Below are 20,048 nucleotides of genomic sequence, written 5' to 3'. Positions count from 1 at the left end.
TATATTAGAGAAAGAATAGAACTGAAAATTTAGGAATAGAATATATCAATTAGAGCAGCGTTTCCCAACTGGTGTGCTGCGGCACACTAGTGTGCCGCGAGACACCGTCAGGTGTGCCACGGCGAGAGGCGGCGGAGGAGAGTGGGTGGATCGGGCGGGCAATGGGGCAGGGCGGAGAAGCCAGGGGCGCGTTTGGCCAGAGGCACCTACTGCCGCACCTCCCTGCCCCTGCATCCCCACGGTGCCTCCGGCCAAACGTGCCCCTGGCTTCTCCGCCCTGCCCCATTGCCCGCCCGATCCGCCCACTCTCCTCCACCGCCGCCTCCTGCCTTAGGGCGAGCAATCCAGGAGTCCGGGACTGTGTGGCTTTGCGCCATGAAGAGAAAACGGCCGACTTTTCCCTGCTGCCGTTTTCTCTTCATGGCGCAAAGCCACACAGTCCCGGACTCCCGGATCGCTCGCTTCTCCGGTCAGCAAAGCCATCTGCCCAGGAAAGCGCCGCGCTGGCCGGAGAAGCGAGCGATCCGGGAGTCCAGGACTGTGTGGCTTTGCGCCATGAAGAGAAAACGGCCGACTTTTCCCTGCTGCCGTTTTCTCTTTGTTGTGGTTCAGTCTGGGACCCCTCCGGGAATGGCTGACCTTCTGTCGGTTTCCAGCTCAGAGGGAGAGGCTGAGGAACAGGAGGTGCAGACTGACGAGGAAGAGGAATCCCAGGCTGAAGAAGAAGGACAGCCAGAGTCCCACCAGGGGGAGCTCTCCCCAGCAAGCAGCCTGGATTCCTTAGGGGAAAATGCTCAAGACATCATAGATATGCGACAAAGGAGAGCTAATCAGAGACGGACTCAATTGGCTAAGTATTTCCAGCATTAGAGGTCACAGCTGGGTTTGGGTGTGGTGCTCTTGGGAATGGTTAAAAGGCGGACCCACCCTTCCTGGCTTGTGGAGTTTTATCTTGGAGATTCGTGAGACCTGTCTGTGAACTTTGGTGGCTTACAATCCTGGTTTGTGCCTTGGACTATTGAAACCTTGGGGGGGGGGGGGTGCCAGCAAGAAGCTTGTGGGATTGACTGGACATCAGGACCCTGCTGTAACGTATTATAGCCTGTCTGTTGTGAAGACAGGTTTTCCTTTGTGCTTATTTTTTCCAGCTATAAAATACTTTTGGCTTTTACCAGAGTGTCTGGCTGTTTTTTCAGTTGGTGTTGAGGTCTGGGAAAACCCAGACAGAACACTCTTCATGGCGCAAAGTCACACAGTCCCGGACTCCCGGATCGCTCGCTTCTCCGGTCAGCAAAGCTATCTGCCCAGGAAAGCGCTGCGCTGGCTGGAGAAGCGAGCGATCTGGGAATCCGGGACTGTGTGGCTTTCGGCCGGGCTAACAGGTTCCTGAATAAAATGCCAGCTACTTGGTTGTACTATTTAATATATTCTGTTTCTGCCTGTATCTTATACCCTCCCAGTATATATTCCTCTTTACTATGTTGAAGTGAGTGGTAACCCTACATGACTCAGGGCCAGACTATTTACAGGACGGCCTCCTGCCGCATACCTCCCAGAGACCAATAAGAGCACACAGAGTTGGCCTCCTCCAGGTCCTGTCAACTAAGCAATGCAGATTGGTGGGGCCGTGGGGAAGGACCTTCTCTGTTGCCACCCCGGCTCTATGGAATCAACTCCCCCTGATGTCCATACTGCTCCCATCCTACTGGCCTTCTGCAAGGGCGCAAAGGCTTGGCTTTGGCAGCAGGCCTGGGGGCCATGAATTGACATCTATCATGGCCAAATTGTGTGAATGGTATGCATGTATTATTATTATTATTATTAATAATAATAATAATAATAATAATAATAATAATAATAATAATAATAATTGGATTTGTATGCCGCCCCTCTCCGTAGGCTCGGGGCGGCTAACAACAGTAGTACAAAACAGCATGTAAATCCAATAGTAAAACATTTAAAAAACCCTTATTTGTAAAACCAAACATACATACAAACAAACATACCATGCATAAATTGTAAAGGCCTAGGGGGAAAGAATATCTCAGTTCCTCCATGCCTGACGGTAGAGGTAGGTTTTAAGGAGCTCACGAAAGGCGACGAGGGTGGGGGCAATTGTAATCTCTGGGGGGAGTTGGTTCCAGAGGGCCGGGGCTGCCACAGAGAAGGCTCTTCCCCTGGGGCCTGCCAAACAACATTGTTTTGTTGACTGGACCCGGAGAAGGCCCACTAATTGGATAGTTTAACCATGGGTTTTAATTGAGGTTTTATAGTTTTACACTTTATATTTGATGTCTTTTTTATTGTATTTGTAATTTTATATCATTCTAAGATGCCCTGAGTCCTTCAGGATTAGGAAACATAGAAGTCAAAATAAATAAATGAATAAATAACCAGCTATTTCCCAATTAGTGTGGATGCATGTCTTCTCTTCATACATCATCTCTCATTAGCATTCTAACCACTATGATATTTAGTCCTCTAGACATATACAAAATCTGTGTGACAAATTTTGTCAGGTCTGGTCCCGTGAGGCACCCGTATTGAACATCCAATCCAAGAAATAAATATGTAAGTAGTGCTCCGTTTAGGACCAAAACTGACCCCAGAATTATGGTTGTAAATAATTATGGCCATTAAACAGGTGTTCATATAACCAACCAGACTTTATAATATTTTTCGTGGTTGTTGGTAACTGAATGCCGTGATCATTGTTTATATTATTTTTTTATTTGCTATATACCACTCAGATACCGACAGGAGTTGGGCGGCCTATAAATTTATTTATTTATTTATTTATTTATTTATTTATTCATTCATTCATTCATTCATTCATTCATTCATTCATTCATTCATTTAAATTTTTATGATGCCCTTCTCCTTAGACTCAGGGCAGCTTACAACATGTTAGCAATATCACTTTTTTAACAGAGCCAGCATATTGCCCCCACAATCCAAGTCCTCATTTTACCCACCTTGGAAGGATGGAAGGCTGAGTCAACCTTGAGCCGGTGATGAGATTTGAACCGCTGACTACAGATCCACAGTCAGCTTCAGTGGCCTGCAGTCCAGCACTCTACCTGCTGCGCCACCCCGGCTCTTTAATATAATAAATTAAATTAAATTAAAATAATTAAACAAACTATCTACAATCAAAGTGGGGTTTTTTTTCTGAAAGCCAATAGAAATGCAAGCCAATTGCCTTGTATCCAAAACATTATTGTGTTAACATTGGGAGGGGGACAAACATACCTTGGAATATGGGTCATAGATCTCACCTTTGTTAGGGGCGTGTTGTAATTTTGGATGATCTTGTAAACTGAGAACTACCTGTATGTATGTAACAGCAGGTGGAAGTCAGTTTTATTTCATCCCCCAAAGCCTAAGCGGATTGGAGTGATCAGTACTTGGACAGGAGACCACCAGGAAAATGATCTCAGCTGGCTAAATTAAAGCATAAAAAACAAAATCCTTGCAAGTCAATGGCAAACTGTTTTCATATTGCTGCCAAGTCAATGATATGGATATGTCTCTGTAATTGCCTGTAGTTGAGCTCAAATCAACTCAGTCTCTGTGTTTAACATCATCATGTAAGCTGAGATGCCTTCTGAAATCCTTCCCATATGTACATTTGATTGAAGTATCCTAATGCTAGTACTTCCATAACTACATCAGAATCAACAACAGTTGAGAACAGCTGCTCACCTGGGACTCTTATCTCTTATACGAACAAAATAACTGGTCCCATTATATAGTAGCTGGAGGCACCCGTTCATCTATATCACACTCAGAATTCAAGCAGGGATCCAATCACAAATAGGATGGAACACCAAGAGAAAATATTACTGTTTATTAATTTATTAATCCAATTTATATAGCATCTCCTCTCACCCAAGGCAATTCTGGGTAGTGCACAATTACTGTATAGATAAAATAGAATATAAAATAGAATATAAAAATAGCAAATGCAAATAAAAAAGACCAAAATAATATCTTTTAAAAATGGAAATCAAATAATTGAAGAAAATTGAAATGTTCTCCTTCACAATGGAGGCATCTAGATAAACCTCAGGTTCCATAATTTACACTGGAATTTAAAAAAAAATATACTCCAGAAAAATGATTAGTAATTTTGTTTCTGTATTGTCTTTATCTTTCTTTCTTTCTTTCTTTCTTTCTTTCTTTCTTTCTTTCTTTCTTTCTTTCTTTCTTTCTTTCTTTCTCTCTTTTTCTTTCTTTCTTTCTTTCTTTCTTTCTTTCTGACTCTCTCTTTGTCTATCTGTCTACCTGTTTATCTATCTACATGCTGATTCTTACACTTGTACTGTTTGGGTTAATATTTACCTGTAGCAACAGGTAAACCAACCCCCCCAAAAAAGCCCCACTCATAATAAAAACCCCTCAAATGAGGGAAAGCAAATCAATCACAAGTTTCAGACCTGTAAAAGTCAATATTGACCCAAACAGTGCAAGTGCAACAATCAGCACGTAGCAACAAGTAAACCAACCCCCCAAAACCCTCCCCCCAAAACCACACTCATAGTAAGAACCCCTCAAATGAGGAAAAGTACATCAATCACAAGTTTCAGACTTGTAAAAGTCAATTAATCACAAGTTTCAGACCTCTAAAACTCTTTGGGTCAAATAGACCCAAAACAGTACACGTGTATCAGAGTGCTTATATTTCTGACAAGTTTACATTTATCAGAAATGTAACCACTCTTGTTCCCTTCTACCTTTTCCTGAAAAAATAAACATAAAAATTAATTTTTAATTTAATTTTTCATTTGTTTAGGATCAGTCATGTCCACATAGAGTTTACTAATGAAATAGGTATTAAAAAAACACTTATAGTAGCAAAAATCAACATTTTAAAAGAGCCGGGGTGGCGCAGCAGGTAGAGTGCTGTACTGCAGGCCACTGAAGCTGATTGTAGATCTGTAGGTCAGCAGTTCAAATCTCATCACCGGCTCAAGGTTGACTCAGCTTTCCATCCTTCTGAGGTGGGTAACATGTACAACATGTGTTTTCCAGAAGGAAATTGCATCTTAAAAGCTACAGATAAATGCCATTTATTTATTCTTTTATTTCTGTGTAAGTTTATATAACTTTAAGCTTAATGCAAAGCTGCATTAAAATGCACACTGAACAAATCCTTTTCGGAAAGGATTTATCATAAATTTATCGGAGTGCTTATATTTCTGATAAGTTTACATTTATCAGAAATGTAACCACTCTTGTTCCTTTCTACCAGAGACCCTAAAGTCACTATGTACACTTATCTTTAATTACTTTATAGTTTGCTTTCTGCTACTGCATTTATAGTTAAATATCCTTCCTTAGCCTGAGCTTGTTCTACTTAGAGCACATGGTCTTATCTAGAATCATATTCTCCCTCTGTAAATGTTGCTGGATAACATCTGTTTGGGGAATTGTGTTGACATGTGGTTATATATCTTTTGATTGCCTGCCCTCCGGCATTTTAACTGGACCACAGAAATGTGTTTTAAAGCGCCCCACATGATGGCCTCTCCTAATCAGAAAGGATAAAAAAAGTTGTACTCTGCAAAAAAAAGTTAGCTGATTAATATAGTTATCCCTTATATTTGATATGAACTTTGTTGGATTACTGATGAAATACAAGGATCATCTTACAACATTTAACTAGATCCAGGTAACAAGACATCCCAAATCTTTACATTCGTGTACAGAAAAGAACAAATTTGAAGGTGTGTGTCATTCTTTATTACTGATGCAGATATTATATTGCCAGAAAAGCTGGGACCTCTAAGCATTTGATGATTTATGGGGCATTTATCACTGTGTTTAAATTCTATCGGACAGGAATTCTATTTCCAAGGATATCTGCAAGAGGGGTAAGATACTGGTGTCAAAGAAAATCAAAATGGTAGGTTTAATAGTGTTATCAAAGCCCTCCCCCCTTTTCTTTATATAAATATAACTTTTGTTTATACTTTTAAAGAGGAAGATTAAAAATGACTGCAAACTAATATGAAGCAAGGGAAAAAAACCTAATAGTTAAAAACAAAAAGTATAAGAAAAAAATGAAGAAAGATATAAAAGAAATAAAAAAGATATAATTGTCTAATTATCACAAGTTAGATTAGATTAGATTAGATTTATTGGATTTATATGCCGCCCCTCTCTGCAAAATCGGGGCGGCTCACAACAATAATAAGAAACAGTACATAATAAAAATCCAATGCCCACCAATCTAATTACAATTTAAAATTAGTAATTTCATAAAACAATCCCAATATATATAAAAAACAGGCACACAGTCAATCAATCAACAAAACAACATGGGCAAGGGGGAGGTGTTTTAGTTCCCCCATGCCTGACGGCAGAGGTGGGTCTTAAGGAGTTTACGAAAGGCAGGGAGGGTGGGGGCAATCCTAATCTCAGGGGGGAGCTGGTTCCAGAGGGTCAGGGCCCCCACAGAGAAGGCTCTTCCCTGGGTCCTGCCAGACGACATTGTTTAGTCGACGGGACCCGAAGAAGGCCAACTCTGTGGGACCTAACCGGTCGCTGGGATTCGTGCGGCAGGAGGCGGTCCCGAAGATATTCTGGTCCGGTGCCATGAAGGGCTTTATAGGTCATAACCAACACTTTGAATTGTGACCGGAAACTGATCGGCAACCAATGCAGACTGCGGAGTGTTGGAGTAATATGGGCATACTTAGAGAAGCCCATAATTGCTCTTGCAGCTGCATTCTGCACGATCTGAAGTTTCCGAACACTTTTTTATGTTTGTGCAAAAAGTCTATAAGAGGCTTCCTCTCATCTATAAATGTAAGTGAATCTCCATCCCTTTTTTACATAACACAAAAAGAGCTGTGGCTTTTGTGGACTATTGTGTGGTTGCAGCTGCCATTTTGACATTTTTTATTCCTACTTCCCACAAGGTAGATAGTATTAATTAGATACATATGAGTTCAAATTGAGTTTGGGCTTTTTGGCTTGTTTGTTTTGTCTGTGTCTTATCTACTTGTTTATCTTGGGCCTGCTTACTTTGGGAAGCGTTGCTTTCAAAATGATAAATGTTGCCAAATTTTTGGATTATATGAATCCTTCTGCTTTTGATTGCTGAAAAAGAACAGAACAAAATCACAGAATTGTAAGGCACCTTGGAGGTATTCTAGGCCAACCCCCTATTCAAGCAGAAGATACTATACTGTCTAGCATCTTCTTAAAATGCTGTCCAGACTCTTCTTAAATGTCTTCAGTGATGGAGCACTTACCACTTCTGAAGTCAAGCTGGTCTGGTTGTTTTCAGAGTCAGACAATTTACCCTTAATTCTAAGTTGTTTCTCTCCTTGATTAGTTTCCACCCACCCATTGCTTCTTCTCTTGCCTTCTGATGCTTTGGAAAATAGGTTGAACACCCCCCCTCCCCACGTTTGTTTGTGGCAGCCCTTCAGATATTGAAACACTGCTATCATGTCACTCCTTTTCACTAGACTAGACATACCCAATTCCTGCAACTGTCTTGGCTTCCAGTCTCATAATCATCTTTATTGCTCTTCCTTGCCAGAGAGTGTGTAGAGTCAAAGTACATTTCATTTGTGGCTTCCCTCTTTAAAGACCTGGCTGTGTAGATGTGGCAAGGGGTTGGCCTAGCAATTGGCTGTTAGTTCTTGGGAAACTGACAGTCACACAACTGGGCCAAAAGTATCCAATCAGTCAGTGCTGTGTTGCAACTAGGGTTTTCTAGCAAGCTTTTCTTCTGATGCAAGGAATATGAAGCTATCAGCCAAATGATTTCCTCTATCTTGTCTTCTATCTCTTCAGGAAGCAATGTGCCTGAAGAAGTGAGCTAATGTTTTAAGGCTATATTGTTTTTATTCTACAAGACTTTTTATGATTAATATCTTTGTGTGTCTCCATATATTTTTTATATATTGCGCTATTTGATTGTGTGGATATTCTCCTCCATGTCGTCTTCTAAAATTTCTTTATAAAACTTAGTTACAACTGGATTTGCTTGAAATAACTTTTTAAAAGTGAGATATTAACCGTGAATTAAGGAATTAATGTTCCATAACATATCAATTGATTTTCTCTTTCCAAAAAGCAGTTCTATTGAAAAGCATTTCTATTGTTTCCATCTAAAGTTTGAGTGTCCTCTTACATATTCTCAGAAGATAGACTGGCCTGAGGTAGGGGTGAGAGATTAGGACTGACTTATTAGTGGTTTCATGCAATGGTTTTGAAACATGTCCATAAGATATGCTATATCTGGTTTCAATTTCATTTTATTTTCCATTAAAAACCTCAGAGCTTCCTATGAACATTATCAGATGAGGAAAATGAAGTAAGAGGGAAAACTGTTTAATGATATTGGAGGATCGTAGTTCAAATAGGAAACCTTTATATATTTTGCCAGATTTAATAAAACACATTTTTACCCTTCATAGCATTTTCTTTCCATTGTTATAGTAATAGAACATATCAATGAAAGAATAGAAGAAGAGATATAAGAATAGAAGAAAGGTATAGGAGATATAGGAGAGCAATAGGACAGGGGATGGAAGGCACTCTAGTGCACTTGTACTCGCTCCTTACTGACCTCTTAGGAATCTGAATAGGTCAAACGTAGATAATCTAAGTGTTGGGGGTTTGGGGATGACACTATGGAGTCCGTTAATGAGTTCCACGCTTCGACAACTCGGTTACTGAAGTCATATTTTTTACAGTCAAGTTTGGAGCGGTTAATATTAAGTTTAAATCTGTTGTGTGCTCTTTTGTTGTTGAGGTTGAATCTGAAGTAGTCGCCGACAGGCAGGACGTTGCAGCATATGATCTATACCTTCTTTTCTATTGTTTCTTAGATATATCTTACTATGCGTATCTCCTCTATAACCTTCATCATGTATTTTACTATGTGAATACAGATATATACCCACTAAAACCCTCATTGTGTATTGGACAAAATAAATAAATAAAAAATAAATAAATGAACTCTGCAAAATATTAGTCATGTTACTGCTAAAATAATGCTGTTTCTGTTCATAACCCATATATCTAGTTTCCTTGTTGTTTGGGTTATTTTGATTCTGATATTGCTAACAAGATGTTTGATTGGCCCTAAATAATTCTTGCAAAGCAGCTGAAACAAAGAATAACCTTTCAGTTTACTATCTGGTTCTTATTCCCCTTAGATTGGAACTTCTATTAAAACAATTGTGTTTATGAGATATTGTCTGATGTTGTGCTAACAAGTCAAGTTTGTCTTCTTCTGTATATATTATAGAAATATTCAGTTTTCATACACACTATTTCCTAAAATCACATCCAATGAAATATCTTTCTCCCAAGACTTTTAGCATCTTTACCAGCTTTATCATTTCAATTCCACAATCATATTATTATTATTATTATTATTATTATTATTATTATTATTATTATTATTAATTAGATTTGTATGCCGTCTCTTTCTGAAGATACAACATATAAACTGAAATGAAGGACAATATAATTTACCATTGTATCCTAGTTGTTCTTAAAATCTTTAGAACTTTAGGTAACATTCTCTTTAATTAGCCCACCTTAATGGTACCACCATTTTCAAACATTGTTGGAAGACAAAGAATACCTGAGTCAAATCCTAAAGAAAATTCCTTGCCAGGTTTATATTTTTTCCTGAAAATCAGTGGAAGCTTATATATTTCCAATTCAGGAATAAACTATTTAGAAGAAACTGGTACTCAACAGAGCAATATTGCATTATTCATTTACTTTGATAAAATGCAATTTGCTTTAGAGTTCTTACAAACAAAACAAAAAAAATATTGTGAAATAACTGAGAAATCAATGCACGTATTCTAGAGATTATATCTGTAATCTTTTAAAATTTTGAATATGTTGCAAAATATCAGTTATCAGTCACAAAAGAATATATTTTGATCTATGTATTTATTTATCAAATTTATATAGCTACCCATTTCACAAAAGTGATTCTAGTTGGCATACAGTAAAACGTTGTTTAAAGCATTCGTATTTAAAGATTACTTTCTTTTTAAGCCTCAGCCTATTAAATGACAGTGCTTCTCTCATATTCCTAGTATTTCCATCATTTATTTTTACATTTTTAAATAATATCCAGACCAAGGAGGTAAGCTGCAAATTGTTTCTATTAAAATCCATGATATTTATTAGTTGTGATTGATTATCTCATTAATTTCTTATGGACAAAAACTTGAAGATACATCCCAGATACTGTATGATATCCTTTAATAATTGGGCAACAAATATATATTTCCAAATGTTAGAAAGATTATTTAGGAAAACGAATGTCTCCATCAGTAGCCCTTCTGCCTTGTTATCCATAGCAATTACTTACAATGACTGTATCAAACTAAGAGAGAAAAGAAAAACATGGCCATTGTCCTGATCTTCATGAAATTATTGAAACAGAATTGGTGTATATTATAAATCAATAATTAAAATTATCGAGAACATTCTGCACATTTGTCAGTAATGATTACATACTCATGAAAGTTGATTTTTCCAAAAGTGACTTTGTCCCAGCATTCTGACTTATTTTTCTGTGGCTGGAATGATGTAAGTTGTGATACATACAATGAGAACTAAGCAGACTGAGGAATGCTGTGCACATTTATTGCTGAATGAAAATTTCTGTGGTGCATGTTGCATAAATGTAAGTAAGAATGATGAAACTCACTCCTTCATTTTCCCCCTAGGGTTTTGGTAGTCCCTCTGGTGAATATTGGCTGGGAAATGAATTTATCTTTGCAATAACCACCAATCAAAAACACTACTCTCTAAGAATAGAATTAATGGATTGGGAAGGAAGTCGAGCTTATTCACAATATGATCGATTTTACATAGGAAATGAAAAACAGAATTACAGGTGAGTGTAGATATGATTTTATGAGTGCCTTTTAAAATATGCATGCAACTTACTGTAATCTCAAAATATTGAATTTTTCATTCAGTAGTTTAGTAACACACACTTCCAACGCGATGAGAATCAGTAGGGAAAGTAAGTAGAACCCACCCCGATTACAAAATTTCCAATTTTCAAATACAGAAATGAGAATCATATGCAGTCACAGCATCTTCTTGATTATACAGCAACAGTTACTAATTGTAGAGGAGATGCGGGTAGAGTTGAAGATAGCTGTTGTGATTCTAAAAACACCAAGAGCAGCACAAAATGTACAGATTTGGGTTCTCTAGCTATTTAAATTTGGCTCAAAGTAATGCACATTTTGCAAAACACCCGAAAAATACTGTTGGGGTTTTTTGATCATTAAGAAACCTCTGTGTGTATCACATAAAACGCTGAAGATGAACATTTTTCCAAGATGAAAATAACAGATTGAGAGCATAAATAAAGGTTAAGTTATTATTTTTCATTTAAAAAGATAGTGATCTAATAAATAAGAGTTCTCAGTTCCTACTCTAGCCAAGTTCAGCATCTTATTGGACCACAGTCTTCACGTTCTGGTTTATATTTTCTTTCAGCCCAGCTATTATTTAATAAAATTTCAAAGTTATGGATGACTTTCTCTCAGTGATAAGTGCTCCTCAAACACAGAGAGTACTGCAGCCCTCAACAGCAGACAATATTCCTGTTCTTGTTAAATTTTGTCATGATTAGGAGGTGGCAAGTCCCAGGAAAGATTTATTCACAGCTTAACACATTATCTTACATAGAGAAGATTTCAAGTTTTATTTTATTTATTTATTTTGTCCAATACACAATGACACTACTCCTGGTAAAATATATCTAAGAAAGAATAGAAAAGAAGATATAGTAATAGACTAGAATAGAATAGAATTTTTATTGGCCAAGTGTGATTGGACACACAAGGAATTTGTCTTGGTGCATATGCTCTCAATGTACATAAAATAAAATATACATTTGTCAAGAATCATGTGATACAACACTTAATGATTGTCATAGGGGTCAAATAAGTAATGAAGAAGCAATATTAATAAAAACCTTAGGATATACACAACAAGTTACAGTCATACAGTCAACATGGGAGGAAATGGGTGATAGGAATGATGAGAAAAACTAGTAGAATAGAAGTGCAGATTTAGTAGGAAGTCTGACAGTTTTGAGGGAATTATTTGTTTAGTAGAGTGATGGCGTTCGGGAAAAAACTGTTCTTGTGTCTAGTTGTCTTGGTGTGCAGTGCTCTGTAGCGACGTTTTGAGGGTAGGAGTTGAAACAATTTGTGTCCAGGATGCGAGGGGTCAGTACATATTTTACCCGCCCTCTTTTTGACTCGTGCAGTATACAGGTCCTCAATGGAAGGCAGATTGGCAGCAATTGTTTTTTCTGCAATTCTGATTATCCTCTGAAGTCTGTGTCGGTCCTGTTGGGTTGCAGCACCAAACCAGACAGTTATAGAGGTGCAGATGACAGACTCAATGATTCCTCTGTAGAACTGAATCAGCAGCTCCTTGGGCAGTTTGAGCTTCCTTAGCTGGCGCAGAAAGAACATTCTTTGTTGTGCTTTTTTGATGATGTTTTTGATGTTAGGTGACCATTTTAGGTCTTGAGATATGATAGAACCTAGAAATTTGAAGGTCTCTACTGTTGATACTGTGTTGTCTAGTATTGTGAGAGGTGGAAGGGTGGAAGGGTTTCTCTTAAAGTCTACCACCATTTCTACAGTTTTGAGTGTGTTCAGTTCTAGATTGTTCTGGTCACACCACAAGGATAGTTGTTCAACTTCCCGTCTGTATGCAGATTCATCATTGTCTCGAATGAGTCCGATCACTGTTGTATCATCTGCAAACTTCAGTAGTTTAACAGATGGATCGTATGAGATGCAGTCATTAGTGTATAGAGAGAAGAGAAGTGGTGAGAGTACAGAGCCTTGGGGGGCACCTGTGCTAATTGTACATATATCTGATGTGATTTTTCCTAGCTTCACCTGCTGCTTCCTGTCTGTTAGGAAGCTTGTGATCCACTTACAAGTGTGTTCAGGTACCGCTAGCTGATTTAGTTTGGTTAAGAGAATGTCCGGTACAATGGTATTGAATGCTGAACTGAAGTCCACAAAGAGGACCCTGGCGTAGGTCATTGGAGATTCAAGATGTTGAAGGATGTAGTGTAGAGCCATATTAACAGCATCATCTGTTGATCTATTTGCTCGGTATGCAAATTGCAGGGGGTCTAACAGTGGATCCGTGATGGCTCTCAAATGGAACATCACTAGCCTTTCAAAGGTTTTCATAACTACAGATGTTAGAGCAACTGGTCTGTAGTTATTCAGTTCCTTGATGGAGGGCTTCTTTGGCACTGGGATGATAGTCGAGCGTTTGAAGCAGGAAGGAACATAGCACAACTCTAGTGAACATATCAATGAAAGAATAGAAGAAAAGATATAGGAATAGAAGAAAGGTATAGGAGATATAGGAGAGCAAAAGAACAGGGGATGGAAGGCACTCCAGTGCATTTGTACTCGCCCCTTACTGACCTCTTAGGAATCTGGATAGGTCAACCATAGATAATCTAAGGGTAAAGTGTTTGGGATTTGCTAAATATGCCCATGTTACGCCAACACTCCTCAGTCTGCATTGGTTGCAGATCAGTTTCCGGTCACAATTCAAAGTGTTGGTTATAACCTATAAAGCCCTTCATGGCATTGGACCAGAATATCTCCAGGACTGCTTTTGCCGCATGAATCCCAGCGACCATTTAGGTCCCGCAGAGTTGGTCTTCTCCAGGTCCCGTCGACTAAACAATGTCGTTTGGTGGGACTCAGGGGAAGAGCCTTATCTGTGGTGGCCCTGACCCTCTGGAACCAACTCCCCCCAGAGATCAGAATTGCCCCCACCCTCCTCGCCTTTCGTAAGCTCCTTAAAACCCACCTTTGTCGTCAGGCATGGGGGAACTGAGAGATTACCTTCCCCCTAGGCCTATGCAATTTATGCATGGTATGCTTGTGTGTATGTTTGGGTTTTTTTAAAATAAGGGTTTTTAAAATTATTTTAAATATTAGATTTGTTACATGTTGTTTCATTATTGTTATTAGCCGCCCCGAGTCTACAGAGAGGGGCGGCATACAAATCTAATAAATAATAATAATAATAATAATAATAATAATAATAATAATAATAATAATAATAATATAATGACACTATGGCATCTTGAATTCAAGATGACAGTTCTATCACTGTCATCTTGAATTCAAGGTTTTGATTACACAAGTTTTTGATTAAGTGCAACTTACTATGGTTCCAATCCACATATACATATCACATTAATTCAGGGTAAGAAATAGAGGTCGGTTCCTCCCAGTTTAGACTGTTTCTATAAAATCGATAGTAACTTGGCAGCTTAGTTTGCTAGAACCAGCAGCAATCCAGGCCTGCCACACCTCCAAACTGGTTCTCCCTGTGGTTTCTATGGCACCACCATTTGTATTTTGCTTCTGTGCATGCACAGAAGCTTTTTTAAAGTACATCCCTGAGCAAACTGGCAGTGGGAGAATCCAGAACTCTCCCCTGGTAAGCAACATTTTGAATAATGCAAAAACATTAAATAAAAACTAGTGGGTTGAAGTAATTAATACAGGAGATAAGAAAAATAAATGTCCTGAAAGTGCTTTTTCAAGAGCAACAGGACTTTCTTGTTTTCTTTGAAGTTGTTTTGCTTATCATCCAAGAAGCTTCTTCAGTTCTGACTGGATGGTGGGGCATGGAAGGATTGATATTCCTTGCAGACAGCTGGTCATTTGCATTCAGTTAGGGAATCATTGAGGCCACTTTTGTCTATGCCATTAGAGTCATCTGAGTAGTGCAAATGGGGGTATAGTCTTCTTGGAACTCCTGAAAGGACTGTGTTGTACAGCTGTGCTTTCTTCAGGATGCTTTCTGCCCTGTGTCCCTTTACCATTGAGCACAGGCTGTTGGGGATGAGCAGGGGTGGGTTCTAACTTACCTCACTGCCGGTTTGCTACCTCCAGTGCCGAAAAATAAAAATATTTTTTTAAAATATAATTTATTAATTTAATGAAAGAAGAAGAGGAAGAGGGGAGTACAAAATCAAAAGGAGGGGAGAGGAGGGGGAAAAATACATATATAATGGTTTGAGAATAAGAATTGCAAAAAATTACAAAGATCCGTTATATTCCTTAATATATATACATTATTATAGAACGATTCACATTATTACATTAGTTCTATTCATGTTTCGGTCTTAGTTTACATTGCAATGAGCATCTTTATTATCTATACCTTATGTTGCTTGATAAGTCTATTCGAAACATTTAAATATAATTAGTCCTACTGTAATTTTGTTGGTTATATCATATATTTAGGATAGTAAGAGGTTGTACTTTAAAAAAAGTATTTAGAGGGGTAGGGATTGAATAAGAAGAAGGAAGTGGGGTAGGGAGGGAGTTGCCTGCGTCAATAGCAGATCTCGAGTTTAACGACTTATCTTTTTTATTAAGCAGTAAATATAGGAAATGAAAATAGTGAAAGATGTAAGCATTAGGATTAAAATATTTAATTAGCTGAAAATAAGATTGTGATGCATGTGCAGTGCTTGGCTTCTGTGTATGCTGAGAACAAAACAAACAAACAAGCAAATTTTAAAAAACCAAACAAAAATGGCGGCACCCATAAACCAGCACTGACCGAATTAGTTCTGTGACATTATCATGATGTCACCAGTTGGTCACTACTGGTTTGGGTGGATCGGTCCAAAGTAGAGGAACCCACCTCTGGGGATGAGCCTGTGTTGTCTACATCTCAAAGTGAAGTGCAAATGGCTCCTGTAGTCTACAATTTTTCTGCAAATCCATTCTTACTCCCAGACTATTTGGAGGGTGTTCATCACAAAGTGAACACCCTCCGAATAGTTCCCATAGTCCCATCGCAAAGTTCATCACTAAATATCTATGGAGATTCTCAGGTACCCAGGTCATGGCTGACCCAAAGGTGCATTTTCAAGAAGCAACTGGACTTTCTTGCAGGTGTGTGTGTTTGTTTGTTTTTGTAAATCAGATTTACACAGAGTTGCTCTTCATATATTTTCTCACACTAAAAACTACAGTATTTTTGCTTCTACGACATCCATGAGCTACTTTGCACCTAGTTTGTATTCATTAAAAGTCTATGTTCCCTTTTCTCATTTACTGAAGTCTCCCCAACCACAAATTTCTTTGTTTCCCTCATCCTCTCCATTTGTTCATTCTTCCTTCATATTTTGGCTTAATAATTTGCAACTTTTATTCATTTTCTTTATATGATCAGACTGCCTCAAGACATGTATTTTTACTGCTCATCCACTTTATTAGTCAATCCTTATTCAACACCCATTCTTTCTTGACTGTCTCTCTATTTACTATACAAGTTTCCTAACTTATTTTCATATTTCTTCCAAATTATTCAGCTCTCATGTACTTCTATCCGAGGCAGAAGCATGCACATTTATACAGCTGGTTTTGTTTATTGTCACCAACATTTACACCTCACAACATACTCACTCTTAACTCCCAACCACCAGTTACACATCATAAAATATCTCTATCCATTTTCTCAACTTTATTTTTTTTTTATCAAAGTACACAGTACTACCTGCTCTCCTTTCATCTTTGTAGAGCTTACGATCATTTGGCTCATTTTCTCTCAAACACAATTCCCTTGGTCTTTATTATGTGTTTTCAAATCCATACATCTTATTGCATGTAACCCTCTAGCATTCTTTACAAATTATTTCATTTACTTCAGTCAGAACTGAAGAAACTCTTTGAAGCAGTGGAAGTGATGTGCCGGTGTCTGGAGGCTGTTGGGGCCTGGATGGGTGTCAACAGACTCAAACTCAACCCGGATAAAACGGAGTGGCTGTGGGTTTTGCTCCCAAGGACAATCCCATCTGTCCGTCCATCACCCTGGGGGGGGGGATTATTGACCCCCTCGGAGAGGGTCCGCAACTTGGGCGACCTCCTCGATCCACAGCTCACATTAGAGAACCATCTTTCAGCTGTGGCGAGGGGGGCGTTTGCCCAGGTTCACCTGATGCACCAGTTGCGGCCCTATCTGGAACGGGACTCATTGCTCACAGTCACTCATGCCCTCATCACCTCGAGGTTCGACTACTGTAATGCTCTCTACATGGGGCTACCTTTGAAAAGTATTTGGAAACTTCAGATTGTGCAGAATGCAGCTGCGAGACCAGTCATGGGCTTACCTAGGTATGCCCATGTTTCACCAACACTCCGCAGTCTGCCTTGGCTGCCAATCAATTTCCGGTCACAATTCAAAGTGTTGGTTATTAGCTTTAAAGCCCTTCATGGCACTGGACCAGAATATCTCCGAGACCGCCTTCTGCTGCACAAATCCCAGCGACCGATTAGGTCCCACAGAGTGGGCCTTCTCCGGGTCCCGTCAACTAAACAATGTCGGTTGGCGGGCTCCAGGATAAGAGCCTTCTCTGTGGTGGCCCCGACTCTCTGGAATCAACTCCCCCCAGAGATTAGAACTGCCCCTACTCTCCCTGCCTTTCGTAAACTCCTTAAAACCCACCTTTGTCATCAGGCATGGGGGAACTGAATCACCTCCCCCGGGCATGTACAATTTATGCATGGTATGTTTGTGTGTATGTTTGTTTAGAAATATGGGGTTTTTAAAATATTTTAAATTATATTTAGATTTGTCATGAATTGTTGTATCCTGCTGTGAGCCGCCCCGAGTCTGCGGAGAGGGGCGGCATACAAATTTAAATAATAAATAAAATAAAATAAATAAATAAATAAATAAGATGCAAAATGTTTTTTCAAGGAAAAAAACCAAAAATGTCCAGTTGCCTTTTGAAAAAAGCACCCCTAGGACAACCAAAGTCTAGTTTTATCCCAAACAAATGCAAACTATTCCCTGCAAGTGAAAATATATTTTGAACTATATCATCGGACCAGAATATCTCCGGGACCGCTTTCTGCCGCACAAATCCCAGCGACCAGTTAGGTCCCACAGAGTTGGCCTTCTCCGGGTCCCATTGACTAAACAATGTCATCTGGCGGGACCCAGGGGAAGAGCCTTCTCTGTGGCGGCCCCGACCCTCTGGAACCAACTCCCCCCGGATATCAGAGTTGCCCCCACCCTCCTTGCCTTTTGTAAGCTCCTCAAAACCCACCTCTGTCGTCAGGCATGGGGGAATTGAAATTTTCCCTTCCCCCTAGGCTTATAGAATTTATACATGGTATGTTTTTATGTATGATTGGTTCTTTAAATTGTTTTTTTTAAGATTATTTTTAATATTAAATTTTTTTACATTGTCTTTTTATTGTTGTTAGCCGCCCCGAGTCTGCGGAGAGGGGCGGCATACAAATTTGATTAATAATAAATAAATAAATAAATAAAATCAGTGACGAGCTACCAAACTTTTTACTACCATACTATGGGCATGACTGATGCAGGACACCCTGCATTTTCTTTCAACATCTTTTAGTGCAAATTGGGTGCTCTGGGGTGGAGCTCCATTTTTGCTATCCGAGCGTTCTCCCCCATCCAGGCAGCAGCCCACTGCTGCTTACAAGCCAACAAATCAGTTTTACATATATGTATTCACAATACACACATACTCAGGATGCAATCCTATCCATGTATTTATATATTCAAGTATATACATAGCAGGAAGAGAAAAAGAGAGAGAGAGAGAGAATGCTTATGAATAATGACAACCCTTAGCAATATGCAGATTGATTTGCCTTGGGAAACTGACTTTTAGCCAGCTAACTCTTTTCATTTGATTAATATACTAATGGTGATTTTCAAGGCACTGCTATAGGAAATGGCTACAGGCATATGAATAAGACTTCAAACCTCTTGCCAAACACAAATGCTGTTGAAGAACTAAGGACAGAATTTCAATGCCACAGATGTTATTGCCTTAGATTTTACTGCTTTAGATTTTACCATGTTCGTTTCTCCTCTTTGAGTTCTATCGGTTTTCATCTGTTTTATTCTGAATATCTCTCCAGAGGAATGGCCTATTTGTGTGCAGTCACCCATCCAAATGAATGCTTTTCCATGATGATGAAATGATTAATTACAATAATGATTCTGCATCTAATTTTCTATTTTAAAAAAAGGCACAGCAAATGTAAATCAAACACCACGATTCCCATCAGGAACAAAAATAGCCAACCAAGCAACTGGTTTCCAAGTGAGTTTGGGCATTTGTACAAAGAATACTAAAATAGAAAGATGGAAAGAAAACATAACAAAGTAGGGTTGTGGGAGATAGGAAAATATATATATATCTTGAGTGCCTTTTTTCACACTGGAGTCTCCTCACTGGATGAAGAACACCACTCTAACATTTCGTTACAATCACTGATGTAAGAATTCAGAGTCTACAAACTAATCCAGTACATCTGAAAAAATATGGAAAATCATCTTTCTTACTGTTCTGTAACACCCTATAGAAAGTATGGACTCAGCCTGGATCAGTCCCAATTGGTGACTTCAGAAGTGTTCTGTTTATTCTCCGTGGTGTTTGTATTTCTTTCTCTCTACTACGTTTTATTAGTCTAAGAATCTCTGATTTGGTGCAGTAATGCTGAACATATGTACATTAAGAAATGTCCTCACTTTTCAAAACCATACAATTTTGAAGTATTTTTTAAAAATTTTCCCTGGGAAGTCAAGATCCCAACTAAAGTATACAGAGTATCCAAGAGCTCACCAAAATGTTTGATAATATATGGCATTTGCTCAATTACATGGGGTGGATATTTGTATTGGATGGAGATAGTCTTTTACATTGCTTTCCTGCACAGGAAATATAAAGTATGATACGTCTATGAATCTATATAAGTGAAGGCATTTGTGGTTTAAAGATTGATACAGTTTTAGATCATAGACAAATATACATTTGTTATTCCATTGGCCAGAATTAATCCTCAGATAGACTTATCGGGAAATCAGGGAAGTGGGAAAGAAGGATTTGCAATCATACAGACAAATTTGTTTCAGGAATGACCTAGGTTTAATTTAGATTTTTCTTATATGTTAGTCTCAGAATAGTTTGGCCA

General features: G+C 38.7%; 1 protein-coding gene across 1 annotated transcript in view; it reads left to right on the top strand.

The window, feature by feature from the left end:
* ANGPT1 (angiopoietin 1) overlaps positions 1-20,048 on the top strand; it is a 185,700-nt gene that overhangs the window by 137,371 nt on the left and 28,281 nt on the right. Inside the window, exon 7 of the mRNA XM_070748213.1 lies at positions 10,725-10,894. Within this exon, the coding sequence (XP_070604314.1) occupies positions 10,725-10,894 (170 nt within the window). The remainder of the gene's footprint in view (positions 1-10,724; positions 10,895-20,048) is intronic.

This window comes from Erythrolamprus reginae, chromosome 3, assembly GCF_031021105.1.
Source record: "Erythrolamprus reginae isolate rEryReg1 chromosome 3, rEryReg1.hap1, whole genome shotgun sequence".
NCBI classification, from domain to species: Eukaryota; Metazoa; Chordata; class Lepidosauria; order Squamata; family Dipsadidae; genus Erythrolamprus; species Erythrolamprus reginae.
This window is presented reverse-complemented; position numbering and strand designations above follow the sequence as displayed.